This window comes from Panthera tigris, chromosome A1 (genome assembly GCF_018350195.1).
Source record: "Panthera tigris isolate Pti1 chromosome A1, P.tigris_Pti1_mat1.1, whole genome shotgun sequence".
Lineage (NCBI taxonomy): Eukaryota > Metazoa > Chordata > Mammalia > Carnivora > Felidae > Panthera > Panthera tigris.
The window spans coordinates 65,381,059-65,400,267 of NC_056660.1; the positions used below are offsets into that span (position 1 = coordinate 65,381,059).

General features: G+C 37.6%; 1 protein-coding gene across 1 annotated transcript in view; it reads left to right on the forward strand.

The window, feature by feature from the left end:
* The window catches only part of GPC6 (glypican 6), a 1,111,929-nt gene that overhangs the window by 744,371 nt on the left and 348,349 nt on the right, over positions 1 to 19,209 (forward strand). Inside the window, exon 4 of the mRNA XM_042979107.1 lies at positions 14,482 to 14,647. Coding sequence (XP_042835041.1) covers positions 14,482 to 14,647 — 166 coding nt within the window. The remainder of the gene's footprint in view (positions 1 to 14,481; positions 14,648 to 19,209) is intronic.

The window sequence follows — 19,209 nt, forward strand, 5'->3', positions numbered from 1 at the left end:
TTTCCAAATTGAATACTCTCTTCTTTGCTGATGATAGTCCATGGCTCTATTGTCAGCCAGCTGATTAGAGCATGGCCAAGTAGGAGTTGTATAATTGCCCCTAAACTTAAGTGAAATCAGGTTCTTCACTAGCTCTGTTTCTTGGCCAGTCATTTGGACTCCAGGTATTTCTCACCCGGAGGTGAGGTATAATTGCCTCCTTAGGACTTTTTCTGAAAAGGTTCAGGCTGGCACTTTGCAAGATAAAGTAAAGAATGGGAATTTCCATGGAAATATACTGGTGCTTTGAGCCACGGGGATTCTAATGTAGGGTTCATCAAGAAATAGCATGACTTTGACCTCAGCTGCAGCAACTTCTTACTCGACATGTCTCCAAAGGCAAGAAAATAAAAGCAAAAATGAACTGTTTAAACCTTATCAAGATAAAACTTCTGCACAGAAAGGAAACAATCAACAAAACTAAAAGGCAACTGATGACATGGGAGAAGATATTTGCAAATGACAAATCGGATAAAGGGTTAGTATCCAAAATCCATAAAGAACTTACCAAACTCACCACTCAAAAAAACAGATAATCCAGTGAAGAAATGGGCAGAAGACATGAATAGACAGTTTTCCAAAGAAGACATCCAGATGGCCAACAGACACATGAAAGATGCTCAACATCACTCATCGTTAGGGAAATACAAATCAAAACCACACTGAGATGCCACTTCACACCGGTCATAGTGGCTAAAATTAACAACTCAGAAAACAACAGATGTTGGCAAGAATGTGGAGAAATGGGAACCCTCTTGCGTTGTTGGTGGGAATGCAAACTGGTGTAGCTGCTCTGGAAAACAGTGGGATGGTTCCTGAAAAAGTTAGAAATAGAATTACCCAATGACTCAGCAATAGCACTACTAGGAATTTATCCAGAGGATACAGGAGAGTTGATTCATGAGGTCAGATGTACCCCAGTGTTTATAGCAGCACTATCAACAATAGCCAAATTATGGAAAGAGCCCAAATGTCCATCAGCGGATGAATGGATAAAGAAGATGTGGTTTAAATATACAATGGAATCCTACTTGGCAACGGGAAAGAATGAAATCCTGCCATTTGCAACAACATGGATGGAACTGGAGGGTATTATGCTAAATGAAATAAGTCAGTTGGAGGAAGACAGATATCGTATGTTTTCACTCACATGTGGAATTTGAGAAACTTAACAGAAGACCATGGGGGAAGGGAAGGGAAAAAACTAGTTTCAAACAGAGAGGGAGGCAAACCATAGAGACTATTAAATACAAAGAACAAACTGAGGGTTGAGGGAGGACTGGAAGAAGGGGGAAACCGGTGATGGGCATTGAGGAGGGCACTTGTTGGAACGAGCACTGGGTGTTGTGTGTCAGCAATGATCCATGGGAATCTACTTCTGAAGCCAAGAGCACATTGTGTATACTGTATGTTAGCTAACTTGACAATAAATTATATTTTAAAAAATAAAGAAAAGTGATAAATAAAAAAGGAAATAAAATGACTAATGTGAATCTCTATGTGTGCTAATAACTATATTATCCATACGCTAGATGACATCAGTGCTACTGGCAGGAAGGCATATTCCTATTTGTGGAGAACTGGAGAGGGAAAGAGATAAAGATTAACACAAAATTCATATCCATGTGTTGTGCATCAAAAATTACCAAAACACATTATGGTATTTGTCTATTTTCCTGTATCTATCAGACATATTTTAATATTATTCACCTCCTACCATATGCCAGCTCCTTACACTAGGCGTTTAAAGTTATACATGTTCATTAGAGAATGAGTGAGAGTGATTTGGTTTTACTTTCTTCAAAACACCACATCCCCTTACTTTCAAGGCAGACAGTGTGTATTCCAAAGCAGAAACATTAAAAATATGCTAGTTCCACTGCACAGAGGCTAGGATTCATAGCTTTTACCAATGTGGATTCTCACATCAATGACTCATATTGAAAGTCATCGCTAAAATGTTTCTTCTAAATGAAGTAATATTTAAACTATAATATCTGACTGAGGAAGACAACTATTCCCTGATGAGATACTTGGGGATCTTATTTTACATTCTGTATTCACATTTGAAAATTTACATTTGGGTAAAGTTTAGAATGTCAAGCAGACTGCACGTATAAAAGGCAATATCACCAAGACCTCATGATGATGGAGCAAGGTAAAATTAAAATGATGTTCTGTTCTATTGGGTAAACACATTAGAAAGCCCTCTGAAATACGTATTTAACTAGCGGAAAGAGCTGTTTTGTTCCAACGATGAGAAATATCCTCTGTGTGTGTGTGTGTGTGTGTGTGTGTGTGTGTGTGTAATTTATTTAAGTGCTATTTGGAACTCTTCCAAAATGAATAATAATATTTACTTACTAACTTCTGTGGCAGTTTTACTTATGTTTTAAGGAATAAAATTAAATACAGAAACTGGATCTAGGTAACATTGAATTTGTGACATAATGTGACAAGCACTAACAGAGCTGGCAAGAACTGACGTAGACCTTAACTCACTTCACTTCCTATGTCCTCATTTTGTTTTTAAGTGTTGTACAGCCTCAATGATACTTAGACTTGGCTTTGGAAATTCTGCAGTTACAGCTATCAGGTATGCAAATTAGGTCTGTTCGTTTTCTCCCAGACCCAACAAGTGCAATCAGTTTATGGCTTGCAAATGCTTCATAAGCCTCATGCTTTTCTAGGGGGTTTCTAGCTAATAAGTAAATTACATTTTTAAAAATAGGCTGAATTTGCATCATGATGGTGCTACAAACATTTGTCATCCACATAGGGAATATGTCTCCTTCAGGCTCTGATTTGCAATTCATGATTGTTTTCTGTCTTATCCTTGTTCTCTCTCAATGGTACAAAATGGAGAGAAGATGGTTTTAGAGCATACACATTTTAATCAACATTCAAACTGAATTGGATGGCCTAAAGGTTTTCTGTTAGTATACTCAGTAACTCATTTCCAAGCCACCGTTAAGCAACAGTTGAAACAATAGATGACTTCTTGAAAGAAAGTGTGAAAATTTCATTCAGGTCATGCACATGAAACTAAGCAATGACCCAGCAATTCTAGTCCTAGTTATGTACTCAAAAGAAGTGAAAATATATGCCATACAAAAATTTGTACATTAATGTAATTCAAGGTTAACACTATTTAAAGAATTTTTATATAACCGCATGGCTAAATAAAGCTCTAGTTAGCTGATAAAGAATTGTATCTCTAGCTCAGTAATTCCTCTGTAAAACTTACAAATATGGTAGTAGGAATTTATTAGTTAAAGGCACTTCTGTCTTTCATGCAGCTTTATTGAGATACAATTTATATACCATAAAGTTTACTGGTAAATGTAAATGGTATTTGAAGTGTAAATGTCAGTGGTATTTCGTATATCAGTACAGCATTGGGCAACTGTTTATGTCTCTGAAATTTAATTGTAGAACATTTCCATCACACAAAAAGGCTTGTACCTGTTAGCAGTCACTCTCCACCCCCAAACTCTGTTTCTTCCATCCTTCACCCTGGCCCCTGATGACCACTAACTGCATTCTGTAACTATCGATGTGTCTGTTCTGAACATTTTGTGTATAAATGAAATCACATGTTCTTCCGTGACTGACTTAATGTAGTTTCAAAGTTCATCGGTGTAGCATAATGTTATTTCAAAGTTCATCAATGATGCAGCATCTTGGAATTTCATTCCTTTTAATTGCTGAATAATATTTTACTGAATGGAAATACCACATCTAGTTTATCCATTCATCAATTGATGGAAATAAATTGACAAATGATTAAACTAAATGTTTCCAGGTTTTGGCTAAGATACTTCTATAAACATTAATGTACAAATTTTTGTATGGCATATATTTTCACTTCTTTTGAGTACATAACTAGGACTAGAATTGCTGGGTCATATGGTAGTTTTATGTTTCCAAAGTGGCTGCCATGGTACATTCCCATCAGCGATATGTATGAGGGTTCCAATTTCTCCACATCCATGTCAGTGCGTGTTATTGTCTGTCTCTTTTATTAGAGCCATCCTAGGGGTGTGAGTAATATCTCAATTTGATGTTCTTTCTGTAGCAACTAATGATGTTGAGCATCTTTTCATGAGCTACTTGGACATTTTATATCTTTTTTGGAGAAATGTCTATTTAAATCCTTTGCTTTTTTTTATTGGGTTGTTTGTCTTTTTGTTGCTGAGTTTTAGGAGTTTGGTATATATTCTGAATACGAGACCCTTATTGGACATATAATTTGCAAACGTTTCCGTCTAGTTGTTAGGTTGTGTCTTCACTTTCATGACAATGTCCTTTGATACACAAACCTGTTAATTTTAATGAAGCCCAATTTATTTTTCTTTCTTTTGGAATCATATCTAAAAATACATTGCGAAATCAAAGGTCATTAAGATTTACCCTATGTAGGTTTTTCCAAGAGCTGTATAGGTCTTGATCATATTTAGGTTATTCAGCCATTTTGAGAAATTTTGGTGCATGTTCTGAGGTCAGGTCCAACTTCCTTGTTTTTCATGAGGACATCCAGTTGCTCCAATACAATCTGTTAAAGACATTATTCTTAATCCATTAAATGGTATTCACATCCTTGTAAAAACCAACTGACCATAAACATGTATGTTTATTTCTGGTCTTTCAACTCTGTTTTATTGATTTAAATGTCTATCCTCATGCCAGTACCACAGTTTTGATGATGATGATGATGATGATGATGATGATTGTGAGAAAATACATGAGATCTACCCTCTTAACAAAATTTTAAGTGTTCAATACATATTGTTAACTATGTGCATATAGTTGTACAAAAGATCTCTGAAACTCTATCATCTTGCATGACTGAAACTCTATGTCCTTTGATTAGCAACTCCCCATTTCCCTCTCCTTCACAGCCCCAGCAACCACCATTTTGGTTTCTGCTGCTATGAGTTTGACTACTTTTAGATACTTCATGTAAGCAGAATTTTGTAGTATTTGTCCTTCAGTAACTGGCTTATTTCACTTAGTATAATGTACTCAAGGCTTATCCAGGTCGTTGCATATGGCAGGATTTCCTCCTTTTTTAAGAATGAATAATACTCCATCATATGAACAAACCTCATTTTGCTTAGCCGCTCATCAGTCAATGAACATTTAGGAAGCTCCTACCACCTGATTATTGTGACTAATGCTGCAATGAACATGGGAATGCAAATATCTCTTCCAGAACCTATTTCCAGTTTGGGGGAGGGGGGTATTAAATACCTAGAAGTGAGATTGCTGGATAATACCACAGTGTTTTGATTACTTTAGCTTTGTAGCAAGTTGTACTTTTTGAAATCAGAAAATGCAATTGCTCCAAATTTGTTTCTTTTTTTCAAAATTGTTTCAGCTCTTTGGGTCCTTGCAATTCCATATGGATTTGAGGACTGGCTTTTCCATTTCCACAAGGAAAAACTATTAGAATTTTAATAAGGTTTGCAATGAATCTATAAATTACTTTGAGTAGTACTACTATGTTAACAATATTAAGTCTTCCAGCACATGAATGCAGGATATCTTTCCATTGATTCAGGTCTTTAATTTCTTTCAACAATGCTTACTAGTTTTCAATGTAAAATTCTATCATCTTTTTGGTTAAATTTACTCCTAAGTATTTTTTTCTTTTAGATACTATTGTAAGATACTATACTATTGTAAATGAAATTGTTCTTTTTTCTTTAAATATTTTTATTTGTTTATTTTGAGAGAGAGAGAGAGAGAGAGTGCACGTGAGCGAGCAGGGGAGGGGCACAGAGTGAGGGAGAGCAAGAATCCCTAGCAGGCTCCATGCTGACAACACAGAGCCCAGCTCAGGGCTCAATCTCGCGAACCATGAGATCATGACCTGAGCCAAAATCAAGAGTCAGACACTTAACCGACCTAGCCACCGAAGCACCCCTGAAATTGTTTTCTTATCTTCCTTTCTCAGATTGTTTATTGCTAGTATTAAAAACTCAATGGATGTTTGTGTGTTGATCTTATACCTTGCAACTTTGCTGAATTCATTTATTCACTCCAATAAGGTATTATTTGTGAATGCTTGGGATTTCCTAGATGTAGGGTCATGTCATCTGCAAATAGAGATAGTTTTAGTTCTTCCTTTTCAAATTGACAACTTGTATTTCTTTATCTTGCTTAATGACTCTAGCTAGAGTTTTCAGTACTATCTTGAAAAACAGTGGTGAAAGCAGGCCTTCTTGTCTTGTTCCTGATCTTAGGGGAACTCTTTCACCATTGAGAATGATGTCAGTTGTTGGTTTTTCATAAATGGTCTCTATTATGTTTAGGAAGTCCCCTTCTATTCTGGATTTTCCATATGTACTTATTATGAATGAGTGGTAGCTTTTGCTGTAAGCTTTTTCTGCATCAACTGAGATTACCATGTGGGTTTTTCTCCCTTTATTCTATGAATATGATTTATTATATTGATTTATTTTTCTTGTCTTGAACCTCCCTTGCATTCCTGGGATAAATTCCCCTTGGTCGTGGTGTATAATTTTTTTTTAATGTACTGTTGGGTTCAGTTTGCTAGTATTTTGTTGTTCATCTACTATTATAAAGGCATATCTGTCTACAGTTTTCTTTTCCTCCTATGTCTTTGTCTGGCTTTGCTATCAAGTAATGCTGGTCTCTAAGAATGAATTAGGAAATGTTCCTTGTCTTCTGTATTTTGGAATAGTTTAGGAAGGATTTTGCTAATTCTTCTTTACATGTTTGATAGAATTCACCAGTGAAGCCATCTGGTCCAGAGTTTTTCATTGTTGGCAGGCTTTTGATACCAGTCCAACCTCTTTACTTATTATAGATCTTTTCATATTTCCTAATTTTTCATGATTTAGCCTTGGTAGGTCATATTTCTAGTAATTTGCCTCTTTCATCCAGGTTATCTAATTTGTTGGTGTGTTCATTAGTTTTCTTGGCCACCATAACTTACCACCAGTGATTTAAAACCACAGAAATGTATTCCCTTACAGTTCAGTAGGCCAGAAGTCTGAGACCAAGGTATTGGCAGAATTGATTCTTTTTAGAGGCTCAGAGGGAGAGCTGATCCCACACTTCTCTCCCACCTTCTAGGAGAGGAAAGATCTCAAATCAATAACTTAACTTTATACCTTAAGGAACTGGAAAAAGAACAAACTGAAACTCAAGTTTCTTCTCCATCCTAATCTTCATCATTTCCTTTCTTTTGCTAACTTTGCTTTTAGTTTGCTCTTCTTTTGTAAATCCTTTATGTACAACATGAGTTATTGATTTGAGATATTCTCTTTTAAATGTAGGCATTTATGGCAATAAGTTTTTATTTTTGTTTTCATAAGTGTTTTCATTTTTGTTCACCTAAGTGTTTTCTAATTTCCCTACTGGTTTCTTCTTTAACCTATTGGTTATATAAGAGTGTGTGGTTTAATTTCCACATGTTTGTGAATTTTCTGGTTTTCCTTCTGATACCAGTTTCCAGCTTCATGCTATTTATAGTCAGAGAAGATACTTCATATGATTATAACCTTTATAAATATCTTAAGGCTTGAGGTTTAGCAACACCTTTTTACTGAAATTTAGCGGCCTCTGTCTTTATTAAGCACTCTCCTGGCTGCCGTAAGTTGTTTTTTTTGTTTGTTTGTTTGTTTGTTTTGTTTGCAACTAAATCTTCAAATTCTGAGAAAGCTGATTCTGTCATTTTTTGCTAGCTTACTGGTTGCTTCAGTGGAAGGACTGATTCTCAGCAGCCCCAACTCTACCATTTCTGTGATGTTGTCTGCCTCCTGTGCTTCTCTTACAGACATCTGTTTCATGACTTCCTTCAGAAGCCTTCCCTGGGGACCCTGCTTCCCCCTTCTACACTAAATGCCCTTTCCTGGGTTCCCTTTCCATGGCACTTCACCAAGACACATAAGTTTTTCCCTGAAGTGATCTGGAAATGAATGTAATCTGAGCATCCTGACATTGGTTTGAGATCTCTTTTATTCATCCCCATGAATACTGGATGAATGAAACTTGCATGACTGAACAAAGAAGAGATTTGAGTTCTCATGAACTTACTACAGAGCCTCTTTACAGGGTATAGACTGCTTTAAAAAATTAAAATTACTTAATATGAAACTACTTTGAATGGAATCTAATCTTTCTTGAGGACCTCAAGAAGATCCTTCAGAATTTCATGATACGTTAAGATGGGGAGTAGAAATACCTCATCATTTCTTACAACCCTAGGTTAGAAACTATGGAGAATGGCATGGAGTCTTGCTCAAAACACAGTTTTAATTTGTTCTGGTTAAATAGTTTACTTACATTAACTTGTTCGTCTTTTGGGAGCAGAAGAAGACAAATAGATTTATTTGATTATTTTGGCTGTATGATTTCCATAGAAACAAGCACTTACTAGGTATATGTTCATTGTGTCTATAGATTTATAACTTGGACATGTCTTGTTTTCTAAAAATATTCTAAGTAATAGATGTATTTTACATTGGCTTCTATTAAAAATAGCTAACATGAGTATCAATGCATAAATGCTGGTTCAGATACAAAAAATCTTACATATATTAAGGACATGAAATGAATTTCTATTTTTTGGTTATGGGTGTGCTATGCCTCAAATCACATTTAGAAAATGTAAGAATTACTTGCTATGACATCTTGATACGCGTGATGAACCAGGTAAATAAGTCTTAGTCGTCTCTCTCAATACAGTTTTATTAAGGGTTCTTTTTATATTTCTTGCCATGTTTCAGTGTATCTTGCTTTAATCTTTTAAAAAAGAAACACAAACAACATCAAGAAAAAACCACAAGGTTGTAACCTGAGAGCTCAATTCTTTTTATGTTATTTATTTTTATGTTATGTTATAAGAAAGCTTAGTTATAAATTATATGATTATTGAAACTAGTCAATTATAATAGCATCTATAAAATGATTATTAATGTCATTATATATAAACAGCTTCAGAAGAAGTTAACAGAAGGTCTAAACCCAAGATGCAGGGAAATGATATTGGAATCTTACTTGGTATACTCACAAACTTGTATGTATCTTTTCGATCGTAGGATAATGCAGTAGGAACCATTGACTGTTTCCCTCCCCCCCCCCACCATTGTTGTGCATTCTTGACAAAGTCATTCTAGTGGTGAAGGACAGCATGAAAAAGTTAGGTGACAGCACAAATAAATATTCATACCAAGTGGATACCACTTTTATACACTTACCAATTTACTGATTTACCTAAGTTTATTTCCCAGTCTTTCTTTTTTTTTTAATGTTAATGTATTTTTGAGAGACAGAGAGGGAGCATGAGTGGGGGAGAAACACAGAATCTGAAACAAGCTCCAGGCTTTGAGCTGTCAGCACAGAGCACGATGTGGGACTTGAACCCGTGAACCGGGAGATCATGACCTGAATCTATCACGGAAACTGGTCTGGATCACCCGGCAGAAGAACCAACGGCACTCGGAGATCTTGGAAGGAAGGAGGTTTATTTTACACCAGTGGGCTCAGAGGAGATCATTCCCCAGAGATCTGAGCCAAATGCAGGTGGGAAGGGTAATTTGTAGTCATCTTCCGCATATGTGATGACTTTCGTGTGTGTGGCAAACAAGGCAGGAAGAACCCTGAAGAGAAGCCTCTAAGTTGGGAACTAGAGTTTGTTTTAGTCCCATCAGCCATCTTATGGTGCAGAACTTTACTTATTTTCCCAACAGTAGTTATTTGGCACCTGAGGCAAGCAGGGTGGGAACAAGAACCTGGAAGGTTCTTCAGGCTGGGACTGAAATTCTCTTATCAGTCCTGTTGGCCATCATACAACAGATTTTTCCCTACCAAATCGAAGTCAGACACTTAACTGACGGAGCCACCCAAGTGCCCTTTCCCAGTCTAGTTTCAATATCTAAGGAGTTACAGCTACATTTTTCAAAAATAGTAAAATATCCACATTAAGTAAAAAGACATTCAACATGTTGTTTCTCAACATGGATTATATTCTTTATTTTTTCTAAATGAACACATTTTCTTTAGTGGGAAATTTTTTGTCTAATTGTTTGCAATTTTTATAAATTTGCCACACTATATGTTAGAGATATTACTTCATTGTAAATTTTAAATGTGAGTTTTTAGAACTCCGTTATTTTGAAAGCAGGTTGAAAAACTCATGAACACTGAATAAGGGCTATATACCAGTTTGTGGTAACATACCAGTGTCAATTTCCTTGTTTAGATATCCTACCACAGTTATTTGAAATGTCACCATCAAGTGACATTGGTGAGTGAGGGGTACCCAAGACTCCACTCTTTTTGCATCATCTTGTGAGTCTATATTGATTTAAATACAAAAATATTTTTAAAAATTTGCTATAGCCCAATTATAAAACACCAGTAAATATTTAAAAATAGAAATATCCCTCACACAATTGGCATTTAAAACAACCTTCTTTTCAGAGACTTACTTCTAAAAGTCTTCAGTTTGGGGGCGCCTGGGTGGCTCAGTCGGTTAAGCAGCCGACTTCGGATCAGGTCACGATCTCGCGGTCCGTGAGTTCGAGCCCCGTGTCAGGCTCTGTGCTGACAGCTCAGAGCCTGGAGCCTGTTTCAGATTCTGTGTCTCCCTGTCTCTGACCCTCCCCAGTTCATGCTCTGTCTCTCCCTGTCTCAAAAATAAATAAACGTTAAAAAAAATTTTTTTTTTAAATAAAAAAAATAAAAGTCTTCAGTTTGAAGTGATGATTTTTTTTTATTTTAATTCAAGCATGCAGTTGTGTCAATTCAAAAAATATGGGTCTGTGAACACGAAAGCTTAAACTTTGATGCTCCACATTCTATTTTCTTCTTCTTCAAATGCCCTTTATTTGACCAGGAGGGATGTCATTTCCAAAAGTACTGAGAGACCCACATTTAACTTGAACAACATTGTTCTTGTAGGTTATTAAGGCTGTTCAATTTTCTCTGTTGGTTGCTACCCTGAGTTGGAGACGAGACTCTTCTAAAATGTCAGACTGAGAAAATTGTACTGGTTCCAACACAATTAAAAAAAAAAAAAAAAGCTTAGGAATTAATGCTATCAATAGCCTTTGAAAACAAACTTAAAAAGTAACAATTGAATGCTAAGAGGGATAAAACTGTCTTTCTTTTTTTCTTTGAATCTCAGTGTGGCCAAGAAATTGAGGAACACAATAGAGAGTTCAATTCACAAGGCTCTTCCTGAGTGCCTGAATCATCATTACAATGCCTGTTAACGATGTTCTTGTTTTGCAGAGCAGTGCAGGTTATGAGGGTGACAGAGTCCCTACAGCCTAAAAGATCTCAAATTTGCATCCCAGGTATTGACACGTGCTCCATATTGGTACTGGAATATTGAGTGAGAAGAATCAAAGCATCCTATAAAACCAATAGCAAGAAAACCAAAAATCCAACACAGTCCAAGGACGAAATTGCATGGCCAGCTCAGGTGAAAACAGAGTTGGTCTCTGGAGAAAGGCATCAGGGTCACGACAGAAGTCACAAGGCTATGGAAAACAAAATTCTGTGGGCACAAGTTTGTAGGATTGCAACCATATCAAATAAGTAAAATGCATAAGAATTTGAAATTCCACATAAATTCTGAATGGAAAATACAGAATTATTTTCTCTTTTCTGCGACTGGCTTGGGATATATGTGGATAAAAGAAATTTTTAAGACAGTATTGCTCCGTTGTGGATAAAATTTGCCATATTCACAAAATAGCCTATCTGGAGAGGATGATACTGTGACACCAATGTGTGCTCAAGTTAAAAGTCACCAGGCTCCCCAGGGCACCTGGGTGGCTGAGTCAGCTAAGTGTCCAACTTCAGCTCAGGTCATGATCTCACAGTTCACGGGTTCAAGCCCCAGGTCAGGCTCTATGCTGACAGCTCAGAGCCTGGAGCCTGCTTTGGATTCTGTGTGCTGCTCTCTCTGCCCCTCCCTGACTTGCACTCTGTTTGTCAATAATAAATAAATGTTAAAAAAATTTTTTTTCAAATCACCAAACTCCTCAATTTTGGTATCTTTTTTTTGTTTTCTTTTGCTGTTGGAAAATAAATTTTAAAAGTCATGGATATTAAACCATTCTCTAAATATCTTTATAAAGTAAGGCCAGTTATATTTTACTTCACTTATTTGATTTGAAGTACTTAATACACTAACTTTCTATTGCTGATCTTGTTAATTCTGTTTTATTAAAGCCAACATTAAACTACCAGGAAAAGTAAAAACCAAAAGGATATTACTTTGAATGCATAAAAAGTAAGGTGATTAATGGATAGATAGAAGATGGGTGGATATTCGAAAAAGTAAGTATAGGAAAATGTTAAATGGGGATCTAGGAGCGAGGGTATTATACATTATAACAGTCTTTCAACTTTTCTGTATGTTTGAAAACTTGTATAACATTTTGGAAATAAAATGCAAACATGTTCAAAAGAACAACCAGAATCTTCAGTGCCTAAGTAAATAAATAAATAATAAGTAGCTTCATTTTCTGAAACAACAGATTAAGGATTTTGTCGGTATATATCGTAAAAGTAAGAAAATGTTACCAACAAAACGAAGCCTTGCGTTAAAAACCACAAACGCTGGGGCGTCTGGGTGGCTCAGTCGGTTGGGCGGCCGACTTCGGCTCAGGTCATGATCTCGCGGTCCATGAGTTGGAGCCCCGCGTCGGGCTCTGTGCTGACAGCTCAGAGCCTGGAGCCTGTTTCGGATTCTGTGTCTCCCTCTCTCTGACCCTCCTCCGTTCATGCTCTGTCTCTCTCGGTCTCAAAAAAATAAATAAACGTTAAAAAAAAAATTAAAAAAAACAAAAAACCGCAAACGCGTAGGAAGACAAATACCCTATGATGTCACTCATATGTGGAATCTAAAAAAACAAAACAAATGAATAAACAAACAAACAAAAAGCAGAATCAGACCTGTAATTACAGAGAACAAATGGTTGCCAGAAGGAAGAGGGGGGAGAATGAGCAGTATCCCTGAAGGGGAGAGGGAGGCACAGGCTTCTAGTTAGGGACCCAGTAAGTCACAGGGATGAAATACAGCTCAGGGAATATAGTCAGTGGTACTATAATACTGTTGTGTGGTGACAGATGGAAACTACACCAATGCTGAGCACAACATAACATATAGAGAGGTTGAATCACAGTGTTGGACACCTGAAACTAATGTGACATTGTGTGTCAGATAATACTGAAGTAAAAAATAAAGAAATCACAACAAAACAAAACAAAATTCAAATGCGGTTTCTAGGCAAACGATGAAATGACGGAGATTAGGCAGAGTAGTGGAAAGTACCCGTTTATGCAGAACTACCCTTTATTGGTACACCTTTACATTGATGTTACGCTTTGTCAATATCTAAATGTCCTTGACACGTAATGTCACCTGTGGGCCCAGCTCTGTGTCATCAGACTGGTAAGTCTCCACGAGATCCAAATGATACAAGTTAGACTTGTTCTCATGTCTGGAACACAAGAACAGCACCATATGGCTATTTGATGAAAACACCAAAATTAGGTGGAATCAGCCAAATAAATATGATAATAATTTTGTGTCTAGTCATAAAAAAAGAGTTTTCTGTATTTTTTTTTTCCTGTTGTTGGTTCATACAGTTTTAAATAGTCTTTCCTCTTGAAGTCAAATTAGAATTTTCAATGAGTCCAAAAGAGATTTTAGTGATTTAGAACCGATGGACTCAGAAGAACCTCAGCTTTTCTTATTCAAGGCAAATGCCACTCCATCATTAGTTGAATTACTGCAAGGATTTCTCCTTACATTCAACACCGGGGTCCATTTTCCACAAAGTTCCCAGAACTGCAAAGCTTCAAATGCCTGAAGACATTGCCTTGGCAGTTCCGTTGCTTCTAAGCAGGCCTGGATCTTAGAAATGCCAGACAGGTTGATATCGATCCTTTTTAAAAAGTTAGGTACAAAGGAAGTGTATCTGCCAACCTCCTTTAGAAACAGGGTCAAATAACCGGTTGGAAAATTTTCTAAAGGTGTCACATTAAACTTTAATCATACCTACATTTTTACGGAGCCTTTAACTTGGCAAATTGCTTTCACGTGCATTATCTCATTTCACGTTCTATTGCGATGAAATGGTGTCCAGGTTCTAGGGCTGAATTACGATGACATAGATACCAAAATGTTGATGGGGACATTTGATGAAAATCGATTATTATGCTATCGACCAAGTATTTGACAGGAGTGGGCTGGCTTCGAGCTCACGTATGACAAAGGGTTAAGATTCTAATAGTTGCTTTGCTCCACTTGCTGGAGGTTTTGAGAGCCATTTCTCCGTTTTGTTTTTGTTTTTGTTTTTTTTCAAGGAGAAAATGAGTTACCTCTTTTAATTTCCTCCCTCTCATCCTTCTTATTTCTGATTTTCTTTTTTCTTGTCAATAAATCTGCAGGTCAGCCCCACCCCGGGCTGCATCCGAGCTCTCATGAAGATGCTGTACTGCCCATACTGCCGGGGACTTGTCACCGTGAGGCCCTGCAACAACTATTGCCTGAACGTCATGAAGGGCTGCCTGGCCAATCAGGCTGATCTCGACACTGAATGGAATCTGTTTATAGGTAAGGAGCGTTTAGACGGATCCATGCCCTAGATTACAGAGACATAGATAACCAGCAAGAGGTTGTGGGGCCTAATGGGCAGGTCTGCAGTTGTGATGGTTTCAATGCAAAAGAGGATTAAGTGCAAAAACAAAAACAGAAAGCAGCTGCTAGCAGATTATAAAGGTGACATTTTTCTTCTTCTTTTTTAAATCCTGAAAAACAGGGTACCCTGGTATGTTTGTGAGGGACAGTCCTGGTAAAGATTGTACAAGCAAGCGTTGTTGAATTAGCTGATCTCTCTGACAAAGATAAAAAGCACTCTTGTCGAGTTTCTGGGAGTTCCTGTGGAAAGGGGCAAATTAGGGGGAAAAAAATCTCCTTAAAAAGAAAATCCTCAGCACTAGTTCTTATTTCTAGTACCTCAACATAGTCACAGATACTAGTAAAACACTCCTTCCTTGGACATCCATGATGAAAATAGCTCGGTATTTCTGCCGAAATATGCAAATCTTCTTCCTCCTGCTGTGGAGAAGGGGGCTTCAAGCCCTCAACGTGAGACAGCCTTCCTGTCTTTAGAAGGTACGATGGAAAGTGGGCAAGACGCAGGGGAAGTCTGTGAGTCGTGGCTCTGGTCTTGAGTTGCAGGAATCGCTCAGGGCGAAGTGCACTGCCAAAAGATATTTCCCAAATTGCTATCCAAGGATAAAAGGACAAATTTTACAGGCAGGCTTCTCCCAGGAAAACACACAGGCCTTGAAAGAGTGAATGTGTTTTCTCCCCCTCTGACAAAAGCCCTTCAAATAAAAGTACTTTCAATTGCATTTACTGCAATTGCATGGTGACGGGCAGAGTGGTGCACCTCACAGGGCAATTCCTTAGCTTCTGGGGGCCTTCATCATTTATGCATACCTCTAAACCAGAAGGCACGCATGAAGTCTTCTGACATCTAAGTTTGGGGTAGGGTAGGAAAAAGATCTAAGATGGGTTGGAATGTGGCGAAACCTAAGCTCATCGTGCAAAAGACGGGATTCGGTTGCAAGCATTGCCCTTTGGCAGTGAAACCCACCGGCTAACATGCTGTTATGCTTAGGAAGGCCAGGGAAAATGGTTTGGAAGTTTTAAGCAAAAAAGAGTAAATTTTAGAGTGGGTAGATTCCAATGGAACTCATCCAACAAAATCCCAGAAATCATTTCAGGGAGAATAAATTGAAATACTGTTCTCTCTTCCTTTAGTGGGAGTACGGAATCTGTCTGCATGATCTTGGGTTACTTTATTTGAAAAATGAGGAAGTGTTTGAAAAGTTTAATCATTAAAGTACCCTTCTAACTCAGAAATGATATGATTCTTTGCTAAGATTTTGGACGGGAGTATGAATTTTTTAGAAAGGTAATAAGAATAACTCGATCTTCTAAAATATGAATTTAGATTAATTTTGGCAGAGACACTCTCCAAATAATGCTAATTAAAAAGTACTCTCATCAAGAAATCTAAAAATATTGCCACATTTTAAAACCAGATTAAACCTCATTGCCATCACTTTGAGTCATATAGATTATTCATACTTTTTGGTTGAAACTACCCTAATTTATAGCACAGTTAAATAGTCTTTGCTCAGCCTGCACCTTATTGAGGAAGGTGGACATGTGGATTTTGTTACTTAGAGCAGGACGTGATTAAGAATGAGACTATAAGGCTTTTAATTTAGAAGAGCAACAGTGACTTCCTTATTGGCTTTTTCTCCTCAGTGCTGGTTGGCTATTTTAACATCATACCTTCAATCAGTTGGCTTTCCTGGATGCCAATTAGATGTGAAATTGAATGTCTGGAAAACCGTTTGATTTAAAAACCCAGATTTGAACCCACCATGTGTTGGATGTACTATAACTAAAAGAGAGCCTGGTGGTTAGTCCTACATTAATATATTTCATACCCTTTGTTTCCATATCTCATTTTTTATTAGTCTTGGATATCAGTGAGAAAATTCTTCTTTTTTCTTTCCTCTGGCTCTGCTATGGCACTGAGAATTGACCACCAACATAGATTTTGGAGCAAAATGTGTTCTTGCTAATACTTGTCCCTATGTGAAGTTCACAAACTTGTCACATAAATCAGGCAAATGTGCCACCTGTGTTTTCCACATATGCATCCGAGATGACAGTGTCATGGGCTTCATGAATGCAGCAGGGAAGGCCAGTGAGCAAATCAATAATCCAACAGTAATTACGTAGAAAGCCCTTTCTCTGGTTGGCATCTGTAGCCCATCACCCTTGAGCTTCTAACATCTTTCCATCAGTTCCTCCACTCCTGTTGCTGTCAGTCACATGACATCTCTATCTGCTGCATTCATTCCCCAGTCTGTACATTTTTATGTGTTTTTTTTTTTTTTTTATGTCCTCATCTAAAATGCTAACAATGGATGCAATCAATGGTCAATAAAGACAAGAATTGAACCGGTGATACATTCTCATGATCTTTGCTATGCCACAAATTAATTGAAAGTGAGTTATGGGGCGCCTGGGTGGCTCGGTCGGTTGAGCATCCAACTCTTGATTTCGGCCCAAGTCATGATCCCAGGGCCGTGCGTTCGAGCCCGTCATCAGGCTCTGCACTGAGTGTGGAGCTTGCTTAAGATTCTATCTCTCCCCCTCACCTGCTTGTGCTCTCTCTCTTTCTCTCAAAAAATAAGTGAATTGCATTTATTTTGAATTCAGTTGTTGTGTGGATTTGTCAGTAAAAAGGTATTTCACTGACAAAATAAAATGTTCTAAGTGTTCAGCTAAAAAACCCAATGGTATTCCGTTCACTTCTGAAGCTCCATAGTTTTTTAATTTTCATTTTTTTGCAATCCTAGAAAAAAAAAAATCAAGAGTCTACTCAGGATGCATTTCTATTGTTTTCCTGATGTAAGCAGGACCTGGGGAAACATAAGAGTGGTTTGCAGTCCGCTCTGCTCTCACTCCTAGGAACCATGCAGGAAGAAAGAGACGTCATTTGAGACATTGACAGGCACGGCTTAGGCACTTACCCCAGGTGTTGCTCTAAATTCATGCTCAGCTTGGGGCACCTGGGTGGCTCGGTCGGTTAAGCGTCCGACTTCGGCTCAGGTCATGATCTCATGGTCCATGAGTTCAAGCCCTGTGTCGGGCTCTGTGCTGACGGCTCAGAGCCTGGAGCCTGTTTCAGATTCTGTGTCTCCCTCTCTCTCTGCCCCTCCCCTGTTCATGCTCTGTCTCTCTCTGTCTCAAAAATAAATAAACGTTAAAAAAAAAAATTTAAATTCATGCTCAGCTTATTGCAGCCTAGCCTTTGAGTGTTGCCTGCGTGCAAAGGCCTTTTCTCGGAAAATGTTTATTATGTAAATTAAAATTTCCTAAAAGGAAACAGTTTGTGGGCAGAATTCGTTTTCAGTAATACCCTGCGGTTATTTTGAGTCTTTGGCATTGATACCAACCCTCCATGGATAAGAGCTATTCTATTTGACAAGGGGCCGTGTTGCAGATTACACCTAGCTCATGAGCACAAAAGCTAAGGCTGAAATTATATTTTTGTAGCTGCAATAAATCTTGCATCTAATTTCAAATCTAGGATATGTGGGACAGCCTCCTCCAAACATCTGGTACCTTCGAAGACTTAATAGACTGTAAAAAATGGAGAAAGAAAACAAGGGTGTGGGGACAAAAGTGCTGATAAGATCAAAGGCAAAAATGCTGTTTGTTTTGTAATATTTTTTACCACTGAAATAGTAGAGGATGTTTATTACTGTAAGTATAAGAGAAACTTATCACTATGGTTCCATCAAAGTGAGAACTGAAGATGTTTGTGTCCCAACAATGCACCCTAATAGTTTAGACTATCCCAGTTAGTAAGACTCTAATGATCTTAACCTATTAATTCAATGCCTGATATATTGAATAAGCTAGACACATGCTTTTTTTTATGCTAGGGGAACTTAATGTAGTTAACATTAATTATAATCAACTATGATAAAGTGTTAGGAAACTGGAAGCACAGGATGAGAAGTTTCTACTCAGCAGGGGACGTAATCTAGTCTAGGGTGTTGGGGAAGCTGTACCTTGGTAAATATAGAATAAAAGAGTAAACAAGACAGTATTGAATTAGTGTTGTCAGACATAATTGATGTTGAATAGCTGTAACATACAGAATTGGTGGAATACTGTATGGGCCCCAAATATTTACAAGTAGCCTATGGCAGTTTCAATAGTCTGGTATGATCACTCAGTGATTCATAAATACTTATTTGATTTATTTTCTAAACGATTTGTGATCAAGTCTCATCACTACCACTGTCACTGACTTGAACTGAGAAGATTCAGAGAATTTGTGTTAATTTTTGTAAAGAGAAGGTTGGGTCCCTAATATATAGATACTCTCCAATGTAAAAAGGAGAAGACGGAAGAGGAGAAAAGGAAGGAAGGAAGGAAGGAAGGAAGGAAGGAAGGAAGGAAGGAATAGAGAGAGAGGAAGGAAAGAAGGAAGGGAGGGAGGGAGGAAGGAAGAGAGAGAGCAAGAGGAAGGAAGGATGGATGGACAGTAGGAAGAAAGGGAGGGAGGGAGGAAG